This window comes from Thalassophryne amazonica, chromosome 4 (assembly GCF_902500255.1).
Source record: "Thalassophryne amazonica chromosome 4, fThaAma1.1, whole genome shotgun sequence".
In the NCBI taxonomy this organism is placed as follows: Eukaryota; Metazoa; Chordata; class Actinopteri; order Batrachoidiformes; family Batrachoididae; genus Thalassophryne; species Thalassophryne amazonica.
Genome location: NC_047106.1, coordinates 127245155 through 127266049, shown reverse-complemented (window position 1 = coordinate 127266049; position 20895 = coordinate 127245155). Strand labels below are relative to the sequence as shown.

At 41.3% G+C, this 20895-nt stretch overlaps 1 protein-coding gene across 1 annotated transcript in view; it reads left to right on the top strand.

Annotated features, from left to right (window-relative positions):
* The window catches only part of dhx34 (DEAH (Asp-Glu-Ala-His) box polypeptide 34), a 102165-nt gene that overhangs the window by 10359 nt on the left and 70911 nt on the right, over positions 1-20895 (top strand). The window contains exons 5-12 of the mRNA XM_034168519.1: positions 3976-4193; positions 4300-4474; positions 6152-6345; positions 6458-6559; positions 6643-6906; positions 9971-10144; positions 10374-10479; positions 12388-12494. Of these exons, the coding sequence (XP_034024410.1) occupies positions 3976-4193; positions 4300-4474; positions 6152-6345; positions 6458-6559; positions 6643-6906; positions 9971-10144; positions 10374-10479; positions 12388-12494 (1340 nt within the window). The remainder of the gene's footprint in view (positions 1-3975; positions 4194-4299; positions 4475-6151; positions 6346-6457; positions 6560-6642; positions 6907-9970; positions 10145-10373; positions 10480-12387; positions 12495-20895) is intronic.

The following is a 20895-nucleotide window of genomic DNA, read 5'->3' as shown; positions in this document are numbered from 1 at the left end:
ACTAAAAAAAGTAGAATATATGGTCTTCTCGGTTGTGATAGTATCGGTAAATTTTGTGAACACTGTAAAATCGGATCTGGGAACATTCACTGGTGTCTTGCATTGCTCCATCTGCTACAGCACGAACCATCCCAGGTCCCGGATGGTAACCACACAGGCACATAACCGATCCATCCCCACCGTTTGTCTGCTGTAGCTAAGTGAAATCTGGGCATCCTTGGCCTTCTCCAGCATCCGGCACCTATGTGCTAGATCGTGATCAGAGAAATGCCACATGTCCAAAATGTTGGAGATGTTTTTTACAATGTATGTGATACTCCTTATATGAGTCTCCTGAAGTACCACATTTTGTGGAGTATAAGACACGTTTTTTAATTTTTTTTTAATTATCTTGGAGGTGGGGTTGGACAGAGGAGCTGCGACTTATATTCCAAAATATTTGCACGTATCTTGGTTTATTTCTTGATTTTTTTGTTGATTTTGTGGATCTTTTGTTTTGGAATGATTTGGTTTCTGGTTTCTAAACACACAGACACAAAGTCATTTCAGCAGTGTCCAGAGATCCTCCAAAGACACCTAGTACCAAATTAATCTCATCATCAGCTTTGGTCACTGAAAAAACTAGGAACTTTGTTTTCCTTGAAAGATCTCAGCACCACCAAATAGGTCTGTCCAGTGACCTCATGACTCCGTGAGGTCTTCCCAGTTATCTCTAGACTTCAAAGGCCGAGAACACAGAAACCTGAATGTCACTGCAGAGATAAGTGAATGTCTCCACAAGGTCAACACTTTCACTACATACAGATATACTTCTGATGGCCGAGTACAAGAGGTCATTGAAAGCCTGAATCTTAGCTGGATTTAGCTCAAGCATTCCCAATTCCTCACTTGGCTTCAATCAAATGCTGCAATCAGGGTATGCATTGATTCTGCAAAGATTGCATCATCGTCCATGAAGTTAAAGTCAATAAACCTTTTCTTGCCAACAAAGGAACCTAAATTGCTGGTTTTCACAATCCTACCCAACATATCAGACCACTAATAAAGCACCATTTCACTTTAAGATAATATACCAAACTGAAAGCAGGGTTCACACTGATGCCATACTGACACCAAATTAAGGCTTGATGCAAGATATAAAATGTACCATGTCTCCAAGAAGCAACGTCCGTGAGACACGCATTCCAGGAGTGGTGTGTGGGGCATCTAGCGCATTCAAAATATTCAAAAATCAATTTTTAAGATAACGTCTCCTTTTTGTTTGATTCTCCTTGCTGGTGTCAGCTCCTCTCTCTCCTTTCCGCAGCAGGACGAGTCAGCCTGCTGTGTGTTTGAGTATAGACCTGTAAAGGCCACGAGAGTGGATACCAGCCTGCACCCCTCGATCCAGAAGTTTGCAACAATAAATGGAATTGTTAATTTCGTTTTTCTTACAAACTAGGGACCTAAAAGCCAAAGCATACCAAAAAAACATGTTTGTGTTTAATCACTGTGTGTTTATTATTGTTATAAGTGTTCTGAAATCAACTCCTCTCACACTTTTAGGAGGAATTTCCTGAAACTTGGTACAAGTCCTTGTGGTAATATGCATATATTCATATCGTTCCAGTTGAGTTCATTTTTCCAGAGTTATTCTGAACATTTTAGGAGGAATTTCTGGAAACTTGGTCCAATTCATTGAAATGTTATCAGAATTACAACCCCTGGCAAAAATTATGGAATCACCGGCCTCGGAGGATGTTCATTCAGTTGTTTAATTTTGTAGAAAAAAGCAGATCACAGACATGACACAAAACTAAAGTCATTTCAAATGGCAACTTTCTGGCTTTAAGAAACACTATAAGAAATCAGGAAAAAAAATTGTGGCAGTCAGTAACGGTTACTTTTTTAGACCAAGCAGAGGGAAAAAAATATGGAATCACTCAATTCTGAAGAAAAAATTATGGAATCATGAAAAACAAAAGAACGCTCCAACACATCACTAGTATTTTGTTGCACCACCTCTGGCTTTTATAACAGCTTGCAGTCTCTGAGGCATGGACTTATTAATGAGTGACAAACAGTACTCTTCATCAATCTGGCTCCAACTTTCTCTGATTGCTGTTGCCAGATCAGCTTTGCAGGTTGGAGCCTTGTCATGGACCATTTTCTTCAACTTCCACCAAAGATTTTCAATTGGATTAAGATCCGGACTATTTGCAGGCCATGACATTGACCCTATGTGTCTTTTTTGTTTGATAATCCTGTCCTTTGTTTCAATTGACATCTCGTGTTGGAGCCATGATTCATGTCAGTCCACTTGGTGCAACAGCTCTCCAAGGTGTGATCACTCCTTTTTAGATGCAGACTAACGAGCAGATCTGATTTGATGCAGGTGTTAGTTTTGGGGATGAAAATTTACAGGGTGATTCCATAATTTTTTCCTCAGAATTGAGTGAGTCCATATTTTTTTTTCCCTCTGCTTGGTCTAAAAAGTAACCGTTACTGACTGCCACAATTTTTTTTTCCTGATTTCTTATAGTGTTTCTTAAAGCCAGATAGTTGCCATTTGAAATGACTTTAGTTTTGTGTCATGTCTGTGATCTGCATTTTTTCTACAAAATTAAACAACTGAATGAACATCCTCCGAGGCCGGTGATTCCATAATTTTTGCCAGGGGTTGTAGCAAGCACTTGTACCAAAGCACCATTTGCCAGCGGGTGATATTGTGCTCTCCGAGCCCTCATGTTACATTACATGTGGCGCAACTAGTCAAAAAAGAAATAAATAATAAACGTGCTGCAGAGTAAATTCATTTGATGTGAAGAACAAGATATATAATCTAGTAGTAAAAGACATTAATGAAAAAAGAGTTTACATTTACTTTCTGCTGCTCAGATTAAAGCTGCTGTGTGTAAATAGTAGCACTCAGTTACATCCATCCAATACTAATGTGTTGTTAACATTTTAAACATTATGACTGTTATTTATTATAACAGCAAAAGCTATGAAATATAACAAAATAATGAAATATGAAGTGTGAATCACATTTCAGTTAAATTGGCTTAAGTTGTGGTTCTTACAATAGATAACAAACATTAAAAATCTTGATTTAGTTATTTTATTTTATTTTATTCTGCTTCACATTTTCTTTTTAAATTAGTGGGGACTACCAGACCATATCTGCAAGGTCAGAACATGTTTAGTTGGTTCTTCATGTTGGTGAATTGGATCATCTACCAGGATTCATGGAGAACAGACAATAACCATGTATACAGGCTATGGAATAGTCATGCTATTTGACAACTAAAAAACATGAGTGAAGATCTTGGCAGAGAATTAACATTTTTTAAAGCTTGAAGGACAACCGTGCAGCCATTTTTCAAACTTGGTATTTGTAAGTTGTCTGCCTTTCGCCCTCCTCCCTTTTTTTTTTTTTTTTTATTATGTCCATGGTCACCACAGTGGAAGCAAACTTGGTACTATAAGTAGCTAACCAAAAAGGAAAAGCGGGGGGTAATGGTTACGTTGAATGATTAATTATTTGTTTACTGGGGGAAAACAAATATAAAAAATGCTCTGCATTAGGGTGTTTAAAAAAATAGGAACAACATTTGGATCTAGATCATCATCACAGTTAATTGGGTTTTTGCACTGCTTTAATTTTAGCAAGTTTTATTTGAAAAAATTATTTAATTTCATTTATTTGAATTATCCTGGAAGCCATTTGGTGCAACAGTGTAATTAACTATGCACTTTATACATTTGACACAATTCATGTTCATGATTTCTTTGTGTTTCAGTGATGCCGTAATATGTTCTCCATGTATGATCAAGTCTTTCCAAAATTAAACCACTTTATATTTAACTCACAACTGCTTCACTCAAACGGCAGGTTGATAGGCGAACTCTAGTGTGTCCATCAATGGCCTCATATACCAAACGATGTGACGTGATCTGCATTGCTACAAATTGTGTTGTTTTGATTTTTCTCAGGAAAAGTAAAGGAAATGAGTTTTGATCCAAAGGCAAAGATGCAACGTCTGCAGGAGTTCTGGATCAGTCGAGCCAGCTCTGAGCAGAGGAAAGGCCGAGCTGGTCGTACAGGTCCAGGAGTGTGTTACCGCCTCTATGCGGAGTCTGACTATGATGCCTTCGCCCCTTATCCTGTCCCTGAAATCCACAGAGTAGCACTGGACTCCCTCATTCTCCAGGTACCATCCTGTAAAATCAGCATGTTTGAAGTTCAAGAATTTCTGCAGCAAAACTCCAGCTACAGTAGATGAATGTAACATAAATTCTTTGTTTTTGTTTCCATAGATGAAGAGCATGAATCTTGGGGACCCTCTTTCTTTTGTTTTCATTGATCCACCTCCAGCTGCGAGTATTCAGACAGCAGTTGCATATCTGAAACAACAGGGGGCGCTAGACAGTCGCGGTGAACTGACATCTATCGGGATGTTGCTTGCACAGCTGCCTGTGGATGTGGTCATCGGTAAGATTTCCAAAAACACACAGTTTACCTTAAGAAAAAGTTTTCGATCTGAATATTAAAGCATAAATCTGCTGTCCATCCCACCAAAAATGTTTGTTTCTGAGTGTTGATTTGCCGGCAGTCATGTTCAGTTTGGCAAACTGCAGTTCACACATCTACGCTTGGTTTGGCTCCTTTCCAACAAGGGTAAAAAAAAAAAAAAAAAACTAAAACTAAAACCCAGTGGGCTCTAAGTGAAGTTTTGTTTGTTTGTTTTTTTACTGAGCCATATTTCCTAAAATAGGAGAGAGTGACTCCAAAAATGGAGGTTATTATGGCATATTTTTGTTTTAGGATAAATAGTAAATAGGAGAAGTAAAGAATCAAACTCGGGATACCAGGGATAAATGCATGTTTTATATATATAAAAAACTTATTTTATCCTTTTTATTACTCAACATCATAGAACTTTAATAAATATTTTTAGTAGCTAAATACAGGCTTGCAGGGCTGTACCCCCCCCCCCCCCCAAAAAAAAAAAAACTACTTGCTTTTGTGATTTCACCTAATAATGACTGACAGGACAGTTATTTTTTCCATCAAAACTTTGTGAGATCAGAAGACAGCACTATTAAATAAAGAGATGAATGCAAAACCGAAAAACAAAATAATTTAAATACATTTTTTAAGATTGTATAATTCATTCCCCTATGTGATATTTTCAATATTCTACCAAGCTGTTGCTGTGGCAGAAAGTCACAACGAAGTGATGGGTTTGTCAACAGTTAAGCTCATAAAAGTTTGCAATTCATAGAAAACAACTTAAAAATTAAACAAATAAAGAATTTTGTGACTAAACCTACGGTACTAAAACAAGAAGGTGCATTCTGCCAACCGAAGCCTAGTTCTTGACATACAAGGAAAGAGGGAAAATGAATTTACTTATTTTAGCAAATGTGGATGTGTTTTAAAAATGATCAATATTATATTAACTTAGGACCGTCCGTCCACAAAATTTGGTCAAAATCTGCTATCTGCTATCCAAATTATACAGACTAAGCTGTTATTTAGCCTCCACCCATCAATTTGATGAAGGGCAAAAAAATAAATAAATGAATAAAAATGGAACAGTTAAATAATGAAAATAGAGAAGATGCTGGACACATGGAATTCAGTTAACTGTTTAGATTAATCTTTGTCAGTTGTTTGGGGTCCATTGCTGATCTAGTTCACATCTATGTTGAGATACAGTGTGACCCCAAAAAACAGAACAATAAAAATTGTTATAAATCCTACAAAGGTTGAATGTTGAGGAAGACCATTGTTCCAGTCGTCTTCCTCAACATGTTTTGGTCAATCAAGGAAAAGACATTTTGCTTGGAGGCCTCTTTCACTAACAAATCATACCATATGGAGCATAATTTTTGAAAGGACATGAGTTTTAATTAAAATGACCAAGATAATTGAAACTTTGGGGAATGATCGTACACAGACTTTGTAGGATTTATTACCATTTTTGTGGTTCTGGAGTTTTTTTGGGTCACCCTGTATAACGACTTAAAGGTATATGATGGAAAATTGTTGGAAAAAGATGGAAACGTTCGAGTCTCATGGGTTCAGGTTTGGTCTGGTCTGTTAGTGGTAATTATTTGGCAGTGACACGTTTGTGCTTTAATCTGTGATTACACGTCCTCTTAGGGAAGATGCTGGTGCTCGGCTCATTATTTAACCTGGTGGAGCCTGTGTTGACGGTGGCAGCAGCCCTCAGTGTGCAGTCACCTTTTCTCCGCAGCACACAGCACAATCCCGACTGCACCACAGCCCGCCAGCCCCTGCACAGCAATCAGGGAGACCCCTTCACACTGCTCAACACCTTCAATGCCTGGATGGAGGCCAGTGTTCTAAAACATTATTCTGAGAGTTGGCATTTAATGTCAACAACAGGTTTCAGATTCTGTAATTGTGGTGTCATGTCATGATAACACTTTATTTGGGCCTCATCAGGGGAAGGCAGAGAGAGGTGGAGGCTCAAGGAAGTGGTGCAGGAGAAGAGGGCTGGAGGAGCAGCGTCTTTATGAGATGGTCAACCTACGTAGACAGTTCAAGGTGGGTTAAGGAAACCTACCACATGAAACAAATTTACTGTCGTTGCTATTTTTCAAAAATATTTCTTCCCCTCTGCGTCACAGGAGTTGCTGAGGAGCCATGGTCTGCTGGAAGTAGAGTACAGTGCTCCTTCTGATGGTGACCGTGTGCAGCGTAGAGAGAGGCTGACTGAGAGGAGAAAGCTACATCAGCTGAAGAGACACCACGATCAGCAGGAGGGCAGCAAGCGTAAAGTCCTGAGGATGGATGAGGGACAGGACGGAGACTTCTCCTCAGGGTCAGACACAGAGGACACAGGCAGGCGCAAGAAAGATAAGGACGGTTCTGGAGAGAGCATGGACATACAGGTGAAGTCTGAGCGGAGTGGAAGTTTGCATCAAAGAGCAGCTGCACTTTATTTCAGTTTTTAGGAAGTTATCACTTTGGATTTTACTTTTGTACTGTTTTCAGTACAAGTCATTCTTTCATTTTCTATTCTCCTTTACTCCAGTCAAGGGTCATGTGGGGGTGGGGGGCCTGATCACCTGGAGGGAACCCACGCAAACATAGGGAGAACATGCAAACTCCACACAGAAAGGACCATGTGGGAAGTGAGCCCATGACCTTCTTGCTGTGAGGCAACAATGCTGCTGCCCAACAGTATAACTCATTGTAGTTTATTAGCTGTTTCAGCAACCTTATATGGGTCACCAAGTAACTTCAAAACAAGTAAAGAAATAAAAACTCCACACACTGAATTTTATGCCCCCCCCCCCCAAAACAAAAAAAAAAAAAATGTTGACAATAGAATCCAGCCTCAGTGTATCATGGCCATGATAGCCATCCCAGGGTGGTAGCTGTAGCCAGGTAGGGGTCAATGAAGAATTACACAGAGGTCAAACTTTAAAAATGCTCCAGTCATGTTGAAAACTATATCACATTATTTGTCTGATCATAACAATTCCAAAAAAGTATAGTTTGGACTATCTATGACTGAATGTTCTGGAGTTGTGGAGTAAAAACAGCAAAAATGGTGACAAAGGTCAGTTTCAGTTTGTACAGGGGGCAAAAGTAAGTTGTTTCAATATCAGTAAAAATTATGCAAATTATTGTTTGGGTTGATAGAGTTCTAATAAGGAATAGTTTGTACCATCTGTCATGCTTAGTTACCACGTTACAGGGTAACATATGTCACATGTCGTAGAATCCAATGGACGTCAACCTTGTACCTTTACTTTGGAGACCAAACATTCAACACAGTCAAAACTATTCCATTTATTAATCCTTTCATTTCAACCAATAATTTGCACAATTTTTTACTGAAATTGGAGCAACTTTAACTTTTGACCCCTGTACAAACTGAAATTGACCTTTGTCACCATTTTTGCTGTTTTTACTCCATAACTTCAGAACATTCAGTCATAGATAGTCCAACCTTTACATTTTTTGGAATTGTTATGATCAGACAAATAATGTGATGTAGTTTTCAACATGATTGGAGCATTTTTAAATTTTGACCTCTGTGTAATTCTTCATTGACCCCTACCTGGCTACAGCTACCACCCGTTGGATGGCTATCATACATTTTTCTATAGGCCATGGTACACTGAGGATTATAAGTGTTATTTAGTCACCTTCAGTGATACCAATTAGGTCAAAATCGATGACTGGCTCATGGACTATCTAAAATGTTTTTGAAACTTGTTTATGGACTGTATCAAAAGGGAGACATCATGATGTATGCTAAATGGAGTCTCAACACATCACCAACCATTTCAAAACAAATGGTTTTAAATGTTGCAGTTGATTTTTTTCCCCCTGTGGTGTTGAAAAGTACGAGGATTTCAGTCAGCGCTGTGCACTATGTGTTTTAAAAAGAAAACATAAGATTTCAACTACATTTTCCAGAGGGAATTTGATAGGAGACTTAAGCCTAGATTTGACCAATTTTCTTGTATAAAAATCATTCTTTGGCCCACTCCAGCATGAAGCTGTGACTGGTGATGCAACATTCAGAAGTTGCATAGCTTCTTTGCATGGCTTTTAAAATCACAACCACAGAAGTCTGTAACTCGTTCAGATTTGTTTTGGACATGTTGGTGGCATCACTTTCCACCTGGTCCGTTCTGTGTGGAGTTTGCATGTTCTTCACATGCTTGTGTGGGTTCCCTCTGGGTGCTCTGGCTTCCTCTCACTTCTAGAGACTTGCAGGTTTGGTAAATTGGACATTTTAAATTGATGGCAGGTGTGAGTGAGAGTGTGTATTTGTTTGTCTGTCTACATATGTCTGCCCTGTGATAGCTTGGCGTTCTGTCCACGGTGTACCCTGCCTCTCACCCAGTGACTGCTGGGATAGTCTCAGCTCCCTGGTGATCCTTAATTGGAATAAACTCGTATGGAAAATGAATGAATGAATGTGGTGATGCACAGAAGCAAAAATGTTCACGGTCCACATAATTATGGACCTGACTGTGTACATATGGTAAGTACAAAGTATAAAACAGAAGATTTGCAGAAGCCTGAAGCCTGACATTAATTTATGTCATTCTCATTGTATACTTAAGTGACATTTGCAGTCTTACACATCGATGAATGATCACAGTCAGTTGACAACAGGAAGGAATATCGATTTGAAATTCATTAAAAAGAAAATCATCAAAGCTCACCAGATCTAAGTATCTGGTAGGAGTGGAACAGTACATATATTTGTGCCAAACCGTCATGGTAATGATGTTATGGTTTGGTGCTTGCAGTCACACAGAATACACAGTGTAAAAATCTAATGCAGAACAAAATTTCACACAGGTTAGTTCTTTCAGGATACCTCGTAGTTGGTCACACTCATTAACATGTGAGTGGAAACTCATGACCCTCCTGCTTCTTTTAAACCAGCAGTATAGCAAAACTTTGCATTTCCTCTGACATAAGAGGTGGCTTGGACGACGGGGGCATTATTTGGCAGTTATTAGGTGTGTGACTGCTCACTGTTTTCTTTTGTCACCACAATTCACAGCAGTTTCTCACAAACTCCCTGATGCATTCCATGTCACTTGTATATATCGCTGTCTCTCTGTCTGTCTCCCCCCTCTGGAATGGGGGGGGGGGGGGGGGGGGCGCAGAGGAGTCACCAGACCAAGGAAGAAAAAAGTTGTTTGTTGTCCTTCCCCTGTACCAAAACGTGATGTCCAAACCGAACTGTTGCTTTTGTGTTCTGTCCCACCCCTGGTATTAGGTATTAGTCACTAACCCCAGTTCAGGAATCTAAATGGCAATCAGAGGAGAAAATGTCAGGTTGCTACTAGTTATCAATACTGTTTATTTGCTAACCATTGTTTTATTATTATAAAGGTTGTTTTCTTCTTTGCTTTGTAGCCAGATGTGGAAATGTGTGACATAATTCTAGAATTTGTGATTGGTGTTTGCTGTGAACAGGATGTGAAGTTCAAGTTGCGACACAACATGTCAGAGCTGCAGGAGGCGGTCAGTGTGAGTCAAGACTTGTCCTCCCGACAGCAGAGTCTGCTCAAGCTGCTGCTGTGCCGAGGCCTCTACCCTCAGCTGGCACTGCCAGATGAACACAACTCCACCCGCAAAGACTCAGAGCAGGTCGGGTGTGCGCTGCTGAACCCCTCATCCCTTACGTTTGAGCTCTGGCACACAGAGTACATGATAAAAAGCACATTATACCTTTAAAAACATCATCTGTATAGTGAAAAGTTTATGTTAGGGAATGTTGGTATTGGTCAATACAGCATTCCTTTAAATTTTGATGGAGGCACTTGACAAAATGGTAATGACTATAACTTGTTCCATATTGTGATTTTCCATGGTGCAGGTGTTTCATACAAAAAATAAACAAGGAGTAGTGATTCACCCGACCAGTGTGTTTGCCAGTGATCCAGAGGTGTTACATGTTCCTGAGGACGACACCATAGAAATGGGTGAGTTTCTTTTACGTCCTGGATGTCAACCACTTAGACAATCTGTGCATTGATCCATTCCCACATCTCAAAAGTAGCCATCTATCTGCCACAGCAAGGTGACACCCTGAGGTACCCTTGGTCTTCTCCAACCACTGTGGTCGTCAACACTAAGGCACTTGTGTGCTTGGTCATTGCCAGAGAAATGCACCACATGGACAAAGTGTTACAGCTGGCCACAAGTGACACTCTTTATCTGAGTCAAATCAAATCAATTTTATTTATATAGCACCAAATCACAACAAACAGCCCCAAGTCCCCCTGTGTAACTGTTCATTCGACAATAAGTCATTCCAGCTTTACTCAAAAATCTTCCAATCAGACCTAGTGCGAAAGAAGTCTTAACCTTTGACTTCAGTCTTCACCAACGGTCACTGGTTAGCATCCAAGTCTCTCAACCTTACAGTAAGTTTCTGCAAAAATATCTGCATCACCAGACACCTCTGTCCAGTGACCTTTTGACTCCATCGCTCTTTTGGAGAATGATGGCTTCCATTTTTTCAACAGTAGTCTTATTTGTTCACTGTTAAAACAGACACGTTGCTAGGCCTGTCACAATAACAAATTTTGCTGGACGATATATTGCCTAAGAAGATATCATGATAATCGATAATATTGCGATATTATTGTTGTGATTATTTTAAGACCATTTTATGCCATTAATATGATATAACAACTAAAACTACACCCCTTCAAACACTTGTTTTTCAACTGTGTTGAATGGCTGCAGAGCTGCACGGTGGCTTAGTGGTTAGTACTGTTGTCTCACAGCAAGAAGGTCATGGGATCACTTCCCGCTTGGGCCTTCCTGTGTGGCATTTGCATGTTCTCGCTGTGTTTGCGTGGGTTCCCTCCGGGTACTCCGGCTTCCTCCCACTTCTAAAGACACGCAGGTTAGGTGAATTGAAAACTTTACATTGACCATAGGTGTGGATGTGTTTGCCTGTCTACATGTGGCCGTGTGACAGACTAGTGTCCAGTCCAGGGTGTACTCCGCCTCTTGCCGTCTGCCTGTTGTGATAGGCTCCAGCCCCCCTATGACCCTTGATTGTAGTAAGCGGGTATGGAAAATGAATGAATGGCTGCATAGCAAACTGGGGGTGAGTCTCTCCATATGCGGCTGCAGTTTTTGTTCCCACTTGGGATGCGGCTGTTTAAGGTGCATTTTCAGCTTGGTTGCATTTCCAGTTTTCATTACCTCTGTTTACAGACAAAGTCAACATACTGGCTTGTTAGCATTGGGTTCTCCTCGCTCACTCGACTTCAGGCTGAAATGTTCCCACACTGGCACTGTGGAATTAGGCTTTGAAACCAAGTCTGTGTACTCTTCAAAACTTTCTGCACTCGACTCATACTGTGGCACACTGTTCAGTGTGTGTGTGTGTGTGTGTGTGTGTGTGTGTGTGTGTGTGTGTGTGTGTGTGTGTGTGTGTGTGTGTGGTGTCATGCCTCACACACAGCAGGCTAAGCCCACAACCCCTCCTCCAGCAGACAGCAGGCTGAGAGGGACAAAAGAAGCAGCACGACTCGTTGGAATGTTTATAACAACAAATGCACATGTAAAGAGCAATATATTGATGCCAGAAAAATTATCATGTTCATCTTTATTTATCAAACAATAAGTTGATATATCCATTATCGTGACAGGCCTACGTGTTGCAATGTGAGACCTCCGTTACCACCTGTAGGTGTGAATGCTCAGCAGAATACATTGTCCACCATTGCTGAGCTTTTGTGATGTACTTTCACCTTTTCCTTTTCTTTCATATCACAGTTTCATTTTGTTGTTGTTTTAAATTTACATTATTGTGATTATAGCTCATCTGTTGACACAATTCATGTGTCTTTGCCCGTCTTTTCTGCCTGCAGGACCTGATCGGAGGGACAGCAGCAAACACCAGCTGTTAGCCTTTGTCACTCTGTTGGAGACCAACAAGCCATATTTATCCAACTGTGTGCGTGTCCCTGCCCTGCAGGTTAGTACCAGAAGTGAGGCTTCCCTCCTCCCTTCCCCAGTCTGCTGTGTTTTTAAAATTCCCTCTCTTATTAACTTTATATTATGAAGTTTCCCACTGACATAAGCCTGGCAAGTAAACACAATCACTCCTTTTGTGCCAACACTTCACAGGTACAGTTTTATGGAAAAGTTTGAGCACCCCTGATAATTTTCATGATTTTTCTTTATAAATCATTGGTTGTCTGGATCACAAATTTCAGTTAAATATATCAGATAGCAGACAAACAGTAATATTTGAGAAGTGAAATTAAGTTTATAGGATTTATAGAAAGTGTGCAATAATTCTTTAAACAAAATTAGGCAGGTGCATAAATTTGGGCACCCCAACAGAAAAATACATCAATATTTGGTAGATCCTCCTTTTACAGAAATAACAGCCTCTAAATGCTTCCTATAGCTTCCAATGAGAATCTGGATTCTGGTTGAAGGTATTTTGGACCATTCTTCTTTACAAAACATCTCAAGTTTGTTGGTTTCTGAGCATGGACAGCCCGCTTAAAATCACACCACAGATTTTCAGTAATGTTCAGAATGTTGTACTTGTTCCTCTGCATGAATGCCTTAGTAGAGTTTGAGCAGTGTTTAGGGTCATTGTCTTGTTGAAAGATCCAGCCCTGGCGCAACTTCAGCTTTGTCACTGATTCATGAACATTCTTCTCAAGAATCTGCTGATATTGACTGGAATCCATGTGACCCTCAACTTTAACAAGATTCCCAGGACCTGCACTGGTCACACAGCCACACAGCATGATGGAACTACCTCCAGGTTTTACTGTAGGTAGCAAGTGTTTTTCTTGGAATGCTGTGTTCTTTTTCAGCCATGCATACCACCCCTTGTTATGTCCAAATAACTCAATTTTAGTTTCATCAGTCCACAGCACCTTATTCCAAAATTAAGCTGGCTTGTCCAAATGTGCTTTAGCATACATCAGTCGACTGCATTACAGCATCATACAGCATCTCTTTGTGCAAAGTGCACTGTATAGTTGAACGATGCACAGAGACACTATCTGCAGCAAGATTATGTTGTAGGTCTTTGGAGCAGGTCTGTGGGTTGACTATGACTGTTCTCACCATCCTTCGCTTCAGCTTATCTGAGATATTTCTTGGCCTGCCACGTCGGGCCTTAACTAGTACTGTGCCTGTAGCAGTGGTGGGCACAGATAACCAAAAAATTAACTTCGATAAAAGATAATCAGGTAACTGAAAAGTTATCTTTGATAAAGTTAAAATGATAAACCACCCAAAAATGTATTGGAAGTTACAGATAACCGATAAATTCCAGTATTGTCTCCGGTACACTTGCAACTACTAACAAGCTGATTTTGAGTTTAACACCACAATCACTTCTAAAAGCATCAAAGGCAACGACAGACCCAAACAATGAGTCAGCACTTCTGCCTTTGAGCATCCTGCCCCCTGCTGGAAGCTCCAGTTTACTACATGGCTTCCAGCACAAACGCAACTGAGAGGAGCCACAAAGCTCATCTCTCTACTCAGTCACAATGCTGCCATCAGGCAGAGGTCTTGGAAAATAAAGCAATGCTGACTTATGGTTTGGTGTAAATAAAATGAATACTGATAGAATAACTCCATTAATGTCAATTCTGTCATTTGTGCAAAGTTAAGATATAACATATATCTTTTAATGTTGAATAATGCACTAATTCTCAAGTTTTATAACAAACACAGACAGATGGCATTCTGGGTAAAATGTGCCTCCGCTAACACTGATTGGTTGACTCATTCATTCTATGTAAACCAACACGTTAATGTGAGGTGTGTTGTGTGTTGGTGTTTACAGATAAATATGTCCAACCTCTCGCACTGTGCCTGTGCAAACACCGCAGACCTGTCTTGTAATATCTTTTTGTTTTGTTTTTTAAACTTTGATGTCTCCCATCGAGAGTTACGTTTTGCTTCTGGAAACAGGAGTCTGACGTGTGGGTTTTGAATGTACAATGTGTGAGAGAACATAAATCGTGCACTCTGAACTTTTAGACCATGCAGTTCTGTCGTACAGTTTGAGCTGGAACCGAGTACAGTGATTGAAATTATCAGCCCAGCTTCAGGGCGAATACTGCCATGAACACTACTGGCCAGTAGATGGCAGTAGAGACCTTGAAAACTTGCCAAAACAAAATTCCAAATAGTCTGTCTGCTACATTTAAGATGCGTGTAATTTAATAAATGCAAACACAATAACAACGTCTATAAACCCAGAGAATATATTTACGAGAGTTTTAGGCACTAGAGTTTAATGCTGTTGTCCGTGGAGCCTGATCAGAGTGTCTCAAATGCATGTCTCATGTCGTGAACATACTGAGATTACCCTATCATACCCATAGTGCACCTAGACACAGCATGTCCACACTAAAACCTTAAAAATTAGCGCATTACTTTAAAACTAAAACATATATCTGATATTTTCACTTTATAAAACTTCAGACGTGACGTTAATTTAAATAACTTGTCTGAAATTACTTTGTTTAAAATTTGAACCATAAGTTAAACATGTATGCCTCTGGATGACTTGGGTGATATTGCCCGCATATCAGTATGGGGTTAAAAGAAATGAGGGTTTTTTTTTTTTTGGTGACCAGTTCTCCATTGCCTGCAGAGGATAGAGTGATTGATTGAAATCTTAGAAACATGGTGTCTAACCAGATCCTTACTCTGGATGGCATTACCCTGACCTCTAGTAATACTGTGAGAAATCTTGGAGTCATTTTTGATCAGGATATGTCATTCAAAGCGCATATTAAACAAATATGTAGGACTGCTTTTTTGCATTTACACAATATCTCTAAAATCAGAAAGGTCTTGTCTCAGAGTGATGCTGAAAAACTAATTCATGCATTTATTTCCTCTAGGCTGGACTATTGTAATTCATTATTATCAGGTTGTCCTAAAAGTTCCCTAAAAAGCCTTCAGTTAATTCAAAATGCTGCAGCTAGAGTACTGATGGGGACTAGAAGGAGAGAGCATATCTCACCCATATTGGCCTCTCTTCATTGGCTTCCTGTTAATTCTAGAATATAATTTAAAATTCTTCTTCTTACTTATAAGGTTTTGAATAATCAGGTCCCATCTTATCTTAGGGACCTCGTAGTACCATATCACCCCAATAGAGCGCTTCGCTCTCAGACTGCAGGCTTACTTGTAGTTCCTAGGGTTTGTAAGAGTAGAATGGGAGGCAGAGCCTTCAGCTTTCAGGCTCCTCTCCTGTGGAACCAGCTCCCAATTCAGATCAGGGAGACAGACACCCTCTCTACTTTTAAGATTAGGCTTAAAACTTTCCTTTTTGCTAAAGCTTATAGTTAGGGCTGGATCAGGTGACCCTGAACCATCCCTTAGTTATGCTGCTATAGACGTAGACTGCTGGGGGGTTCCCATGATGCACTGTTTCTTTCTCTTTTTGCTGTGTATGCACCACTCTACATTTAATCATTAGTGATCGATCTCTGCTCCCCTCCACAGCATGTCTTTTTCCTGGTTCTCTCCCTCAGCCCCAACCAGTCCCAGCAGAAGACTGCCCCTCCCTGGGCCTGGTTCTGCTGGAGGTTTCTTCCTGTTAAAAGGGAGTTTTTCCTTCCCACTGTAGCCAAGTGCTTGCTCACAGGGGGTCGTTTTGACCGTTGGGGTTTTACATAATTATTGTATGGCCTTGCCTTACAATATAAAGCGCCTTGGGGCAACTGTTTGTTGTGATTTGGCGCTATATAAAAAAATTGATTGATTGATTGATTTCTTCTAGAAGCAGCTCTCCTCTGTTTGCAGAGGGTAGAACTGCACGTCTGCTACAAAACATTTAACAGGTAGGTGTTCAAATGATTTTAAATTTTCTAAGTGTTTGTAGCTGTTCAGCTTTGTTTACCACGTTAATGGTCTAAAAATTATCAGACAAAAATTTATTCGAAAATAATTAGTCCGATAATTATCTGAAAAGATAATCCGATAATGAAAACATTATCTTAGATAATTAGCGGATTATCGGAACTGTGCCCACCGCTGGCCTGTAGTCTTCCATTTCCTCACTATGTTCCTCATAGTGGAAACTGACAGCTGGAATCTCTGCAATAGTTTTTTGTATCCTTCCCCTAAACCATGATGTTGAACAATCTTTGTTTTCAGGTCATTTGAGAGTTGTTTAGAGGCTCCCACGTTGCCACTCATTAGAAGAGATGCAAAGAAGGGGAAACATTTGCAAATGGCCACCTTAAATACCATTTCTCATGATTGGATTCACCTGTGTAAGGAGGTCAAGGGTCAGTGAGCTTACCAAACCAATTTTGTGTTCCAGTAGTGCTACATGTATTCGAATCAATAAAATGACGAGGGTGCCCAAATTTATCCACCTGCCCAATTTTGTTTAAATAATTATTGCACACTTTCTGTAAATACTAGAAACTTAATTTTACTTCTCAGATATCTGTGTTCGTCTGCTATATGATATATTTAACTGAAACTGAGACAACCAATGATTTATAAAGGAAAATCATGAAATTATCAGGGGTGCCAAAACTTTTGCATACAACTGTATCTTAGGAGCTACTTAGTTAAAACTAATTTTCAAAATAATTCACATTTTGTGAACTTAATTTATTTTAAAAGTTACAGTTGACAAAGAAAAGATGAAGAGAATGCACTTCACACTGTCAAGATGTCGCTCTTGCTTTGGGGCTATGACATTTGCCCCACAGACAAAACTATTTGGTTCCTTGAGTTCCTTTTTTTTAGTGTCTGTTCAGGATGAGGTTGAGGGTTTCTCCACTGCAACAGGAGCTGCTGGGTGGTGTTTGTAACTCCTTGAAAACTGTGTTGCCAGGTTTGCTTATTTCAAGCGAATTTGTACAGTAAAACTTGCATATAATCAATTCAGGTGGAACAGCGAATTTTGTCCATTATAATCTAAATCCATTATATGTATAAAATGGACAAAATCAGTTATCTGTTTATAATGGAGAAGTTACAGTCAAGATGCACCGAACAGTCTACGGGGAATCCACCAACTAGTCTTACATATTTCCTTGATTTAAACGCCGACTTTGAATCAGGACCTGAGTCATTTAATGACTGGGTCAAAACTTCGTCTGAAAAAATAAACTCCTGCCTGAAATGAGTGCTGGGCATTATGTGCATTAAAAAGAATTACATTTAGTTGAGTCACTCGTTTTTCTAAGTCCGCTGCAGTGTGGTACCTTAATCCTAAAACCTGTTTTGTGCTTCTTCAGCTCCATAACTCTGTGGCCATGCAGTGACGTTGATATGCATGTGACCTTTTTAAAATTCAAACAAACGAGAGCTTGTGGAATCTCGCAGGAACTCAGTGGCAAGTTCACACTGAAACAGGAAGTACCAAATTTTGAGTCCACAATGAAACAGAAAATGTCAAATGTTGAACACTTCCTGGATCCCACAAGATGAGATCTCGTTGAATATCATGGGAATTGAGTGGCAAGTTGAGATTGAAATAGGAAATGCCAAATTTTGAGTCCACAGTGAAACAGGAAATGTCAAATGTTGAACACTTCCTGACATGGGTGGAGCTAGAGCGGAGGCCAGGGTTGCACTGGACTCCCCTGAAATCTGATGGGACAGAGATGATTGCCATGTCATGGCACTGCACGTCTGGTTGAAAACATCTGCATTTTGAAATCAGTGACGTATATTGACTGCTAGGTTCCGCCTGTACAGTAGTTGGTGCTGTGTACCACAAAACGTTCTAGTCCACCTTAGTAGAAGAAGAAAAATTTTGATTCAGAGTTGAACTGAACATGTCCTTTGAACCATGGACTAATAATGACACCAAAGTTATATTGGTGAGTAAACAACCATATTCTATGCCAGAAATGAGGTCCAGGTTGCTAAAAGCGGCATCCATCCATCCATCCATTTTCCTCTGCTTTATCCGGAGTTGGGTCGCGGGGGCAGCAGATCAAGCAAAGCCGCCCAGACCTCCCGATCCACACACACCTCCCCCAGCTCCTCCGGGGGAACCCCAAGGTGTTCCCAAGCCAGCCGAGAGATGTAGTCCCTCCAGCGTGTCCTAGGTCTTCCCCGGGGCCTCCTCCCAGTGGGACGAGCCCGGAACACCTCTCCAGCGAGGCGTCCAGGGGGCATCCGGAAAAGATGCCCGAGCCACCTCAACTGACTCCTTTCGACGTGGAGGAGCAGCGGCTCGACTCCGAGCTCCTCCTGAGTGACCGAGCTCCTTACCCTATCTCTAAGGGAGCGCCCAGCGACCCTGCGAAGGAAACTCATCTCGGCCGCTTGTACTCGCGATCTCGTTCTTTCGGTCATGAGCCAAATCTCATGACCATAGGTGAGGATCGGAACATAGATCGATCGGTAAATCGAGAGCTTTGCCCCCCTTCTCAGCTCTCTCTTCACCATGGTGGTCCGATACAGCGACTGCATCACTGCAGATGCTGCACCGATCCGTCTATTGATCTCACGCTCCAGCCTTCCCTCACTCGTGAACAAGACCCCGAGATACTTAAACTCCTCCACTTGAGGCAAGGACACTCCACCAACCTGAAGAGGGCAAAGCACCTTTTTCTGGTCGAGAACCATGGCCTCGGATTTGGAGGTGCTGAGCTTCATCCCGGATGCTTCACACTCTGCTGCAAACCTCCCCAGTGCACGCTGAAGGTCCTGATTTGACGAAGCCAACAGAACCACATCGTCCGCAAACAGCAGAGATGAGATTCTGTGGTTCCCAAACCAGACCCCCTCTACACCCTGGCTGCGCCTAGAAATTCTGTCCATAAAAATAATGAACAGAACTGGTGACAAACGGCAGCCCTGGTGGAGGCCAACGTGCACTGGAAACAGGTTTGACTTACTACTGGCAATACGAACCAAGCTCCTGCTGCGGTCGTACAGGGACCGGGTAGCCCTTAGCAAAGGACCCCGGACCCCGTACTCCCGGAGCACTCCCCACAGGGTGCCCCGAGGGACACGGTCGAACGCCTTCTCCAGATCCACAAAACACATGTGGACTGGTTGGGCGAACTCCCATGAACCCTCGAGCACCCGATGGAGCGTGTAGAGCTGGTCCAGTGTGTCGTGACAAGGACGAAAACCACACTGCTCCTCCTGAACCCGAGGTTCGACCATCGCTCGAATTCTCCTCTCCAGTACTCTGGAATAGACCTTACCGGGGAGGCTGAGGAGTTTGATCCCCCTATAGTTGAAACACACCCTCCGGTCCCCCTTCTTAAACAGAGGGACCACCACCCCAGTCTGCCAATCCAGAGGCACTGTCCCCGATCGCCACGCGATGTTACAGAGGCGTGTCAGCCAAGACAGTCCCACAACATCCAGAGACTTAAGGTACTCAGGACAGATTTCATCCACCCCAGGAGCCTTGCCACTGAGGAGCTTTCTAACCACCTCGGTGACTTCGGCCTGAGTAAAGGATGAGTCCGCCTCTGAGTCCCCAGTCTCTGCTTCCTCTTCGGAAGACGTGACGATGGGATTGAGGAGATCCTTGAAGTACTCCTTCCATCGCCCAACAACATCCCCAGTCAGGGTAAAAGCGGCATTTTAACTTTAATTCCGGTTGGCTTATATATACGTGTTTCTCCGGTGATTTTAAACCAGGCAGCTGTTGATTCATGAGATATAACGTGAAGACGCTCAGGCTGAAAGAAATACAGTAATTTACTCCTCCTCTGTTCTGTATAAAACCTGTGTAACCTCTTCATTTTGCTCTCTGAAGGACTTATTTTTAAATAACCTTAGTCTTGCTGTCTGAGTGACACACCAGCGACACAACTTTAGATAAATAAATCTAAAGTTATCTTCCTTAAACTCAAACTGAAAGCAAAGCTCTACAACTTGATATAAATTAATTAAAAATATAAAATCCAGCTTCCTGATGAAGTGGTGTAGAGGAGGATTTTCTTAAAAAGAAGACCTGAACATTCAACTACAATTTGCCAGAAAGTACATCTGAGATGAAAGCCTAGATTTGATGTTTTGGTGAAAGAAACTTGTATTTATTCATAATTGACGTAAATAAAGTCCAAGACATATTCAGTGACTTGGAAATGTTCATGTTTCCATCCCCTGACTTGTCTGAAGAAAACTGGCAATAAAACTGATTATCATTTACAGGTGTTATCAGATTTGGCTCATGACCGAAAGAACGAGATAGCGAGTACAAGCGGCCGAGATGTGTTTCCTCCACAGGGTGGCTGGGCGCTCCCTTAGAGATAGGGTGAGGAGCTCGGTCACTTGGGAGGAGCTCGGAGTCGAGCCGCTGCTCCTCCACGTCGAAAGGAGTCAGTTGAGGTGGCTCGGGCATCTTTTCCAGATGCCCCCTGGACGCCTCACTGGAGAGGTGTTCCGGG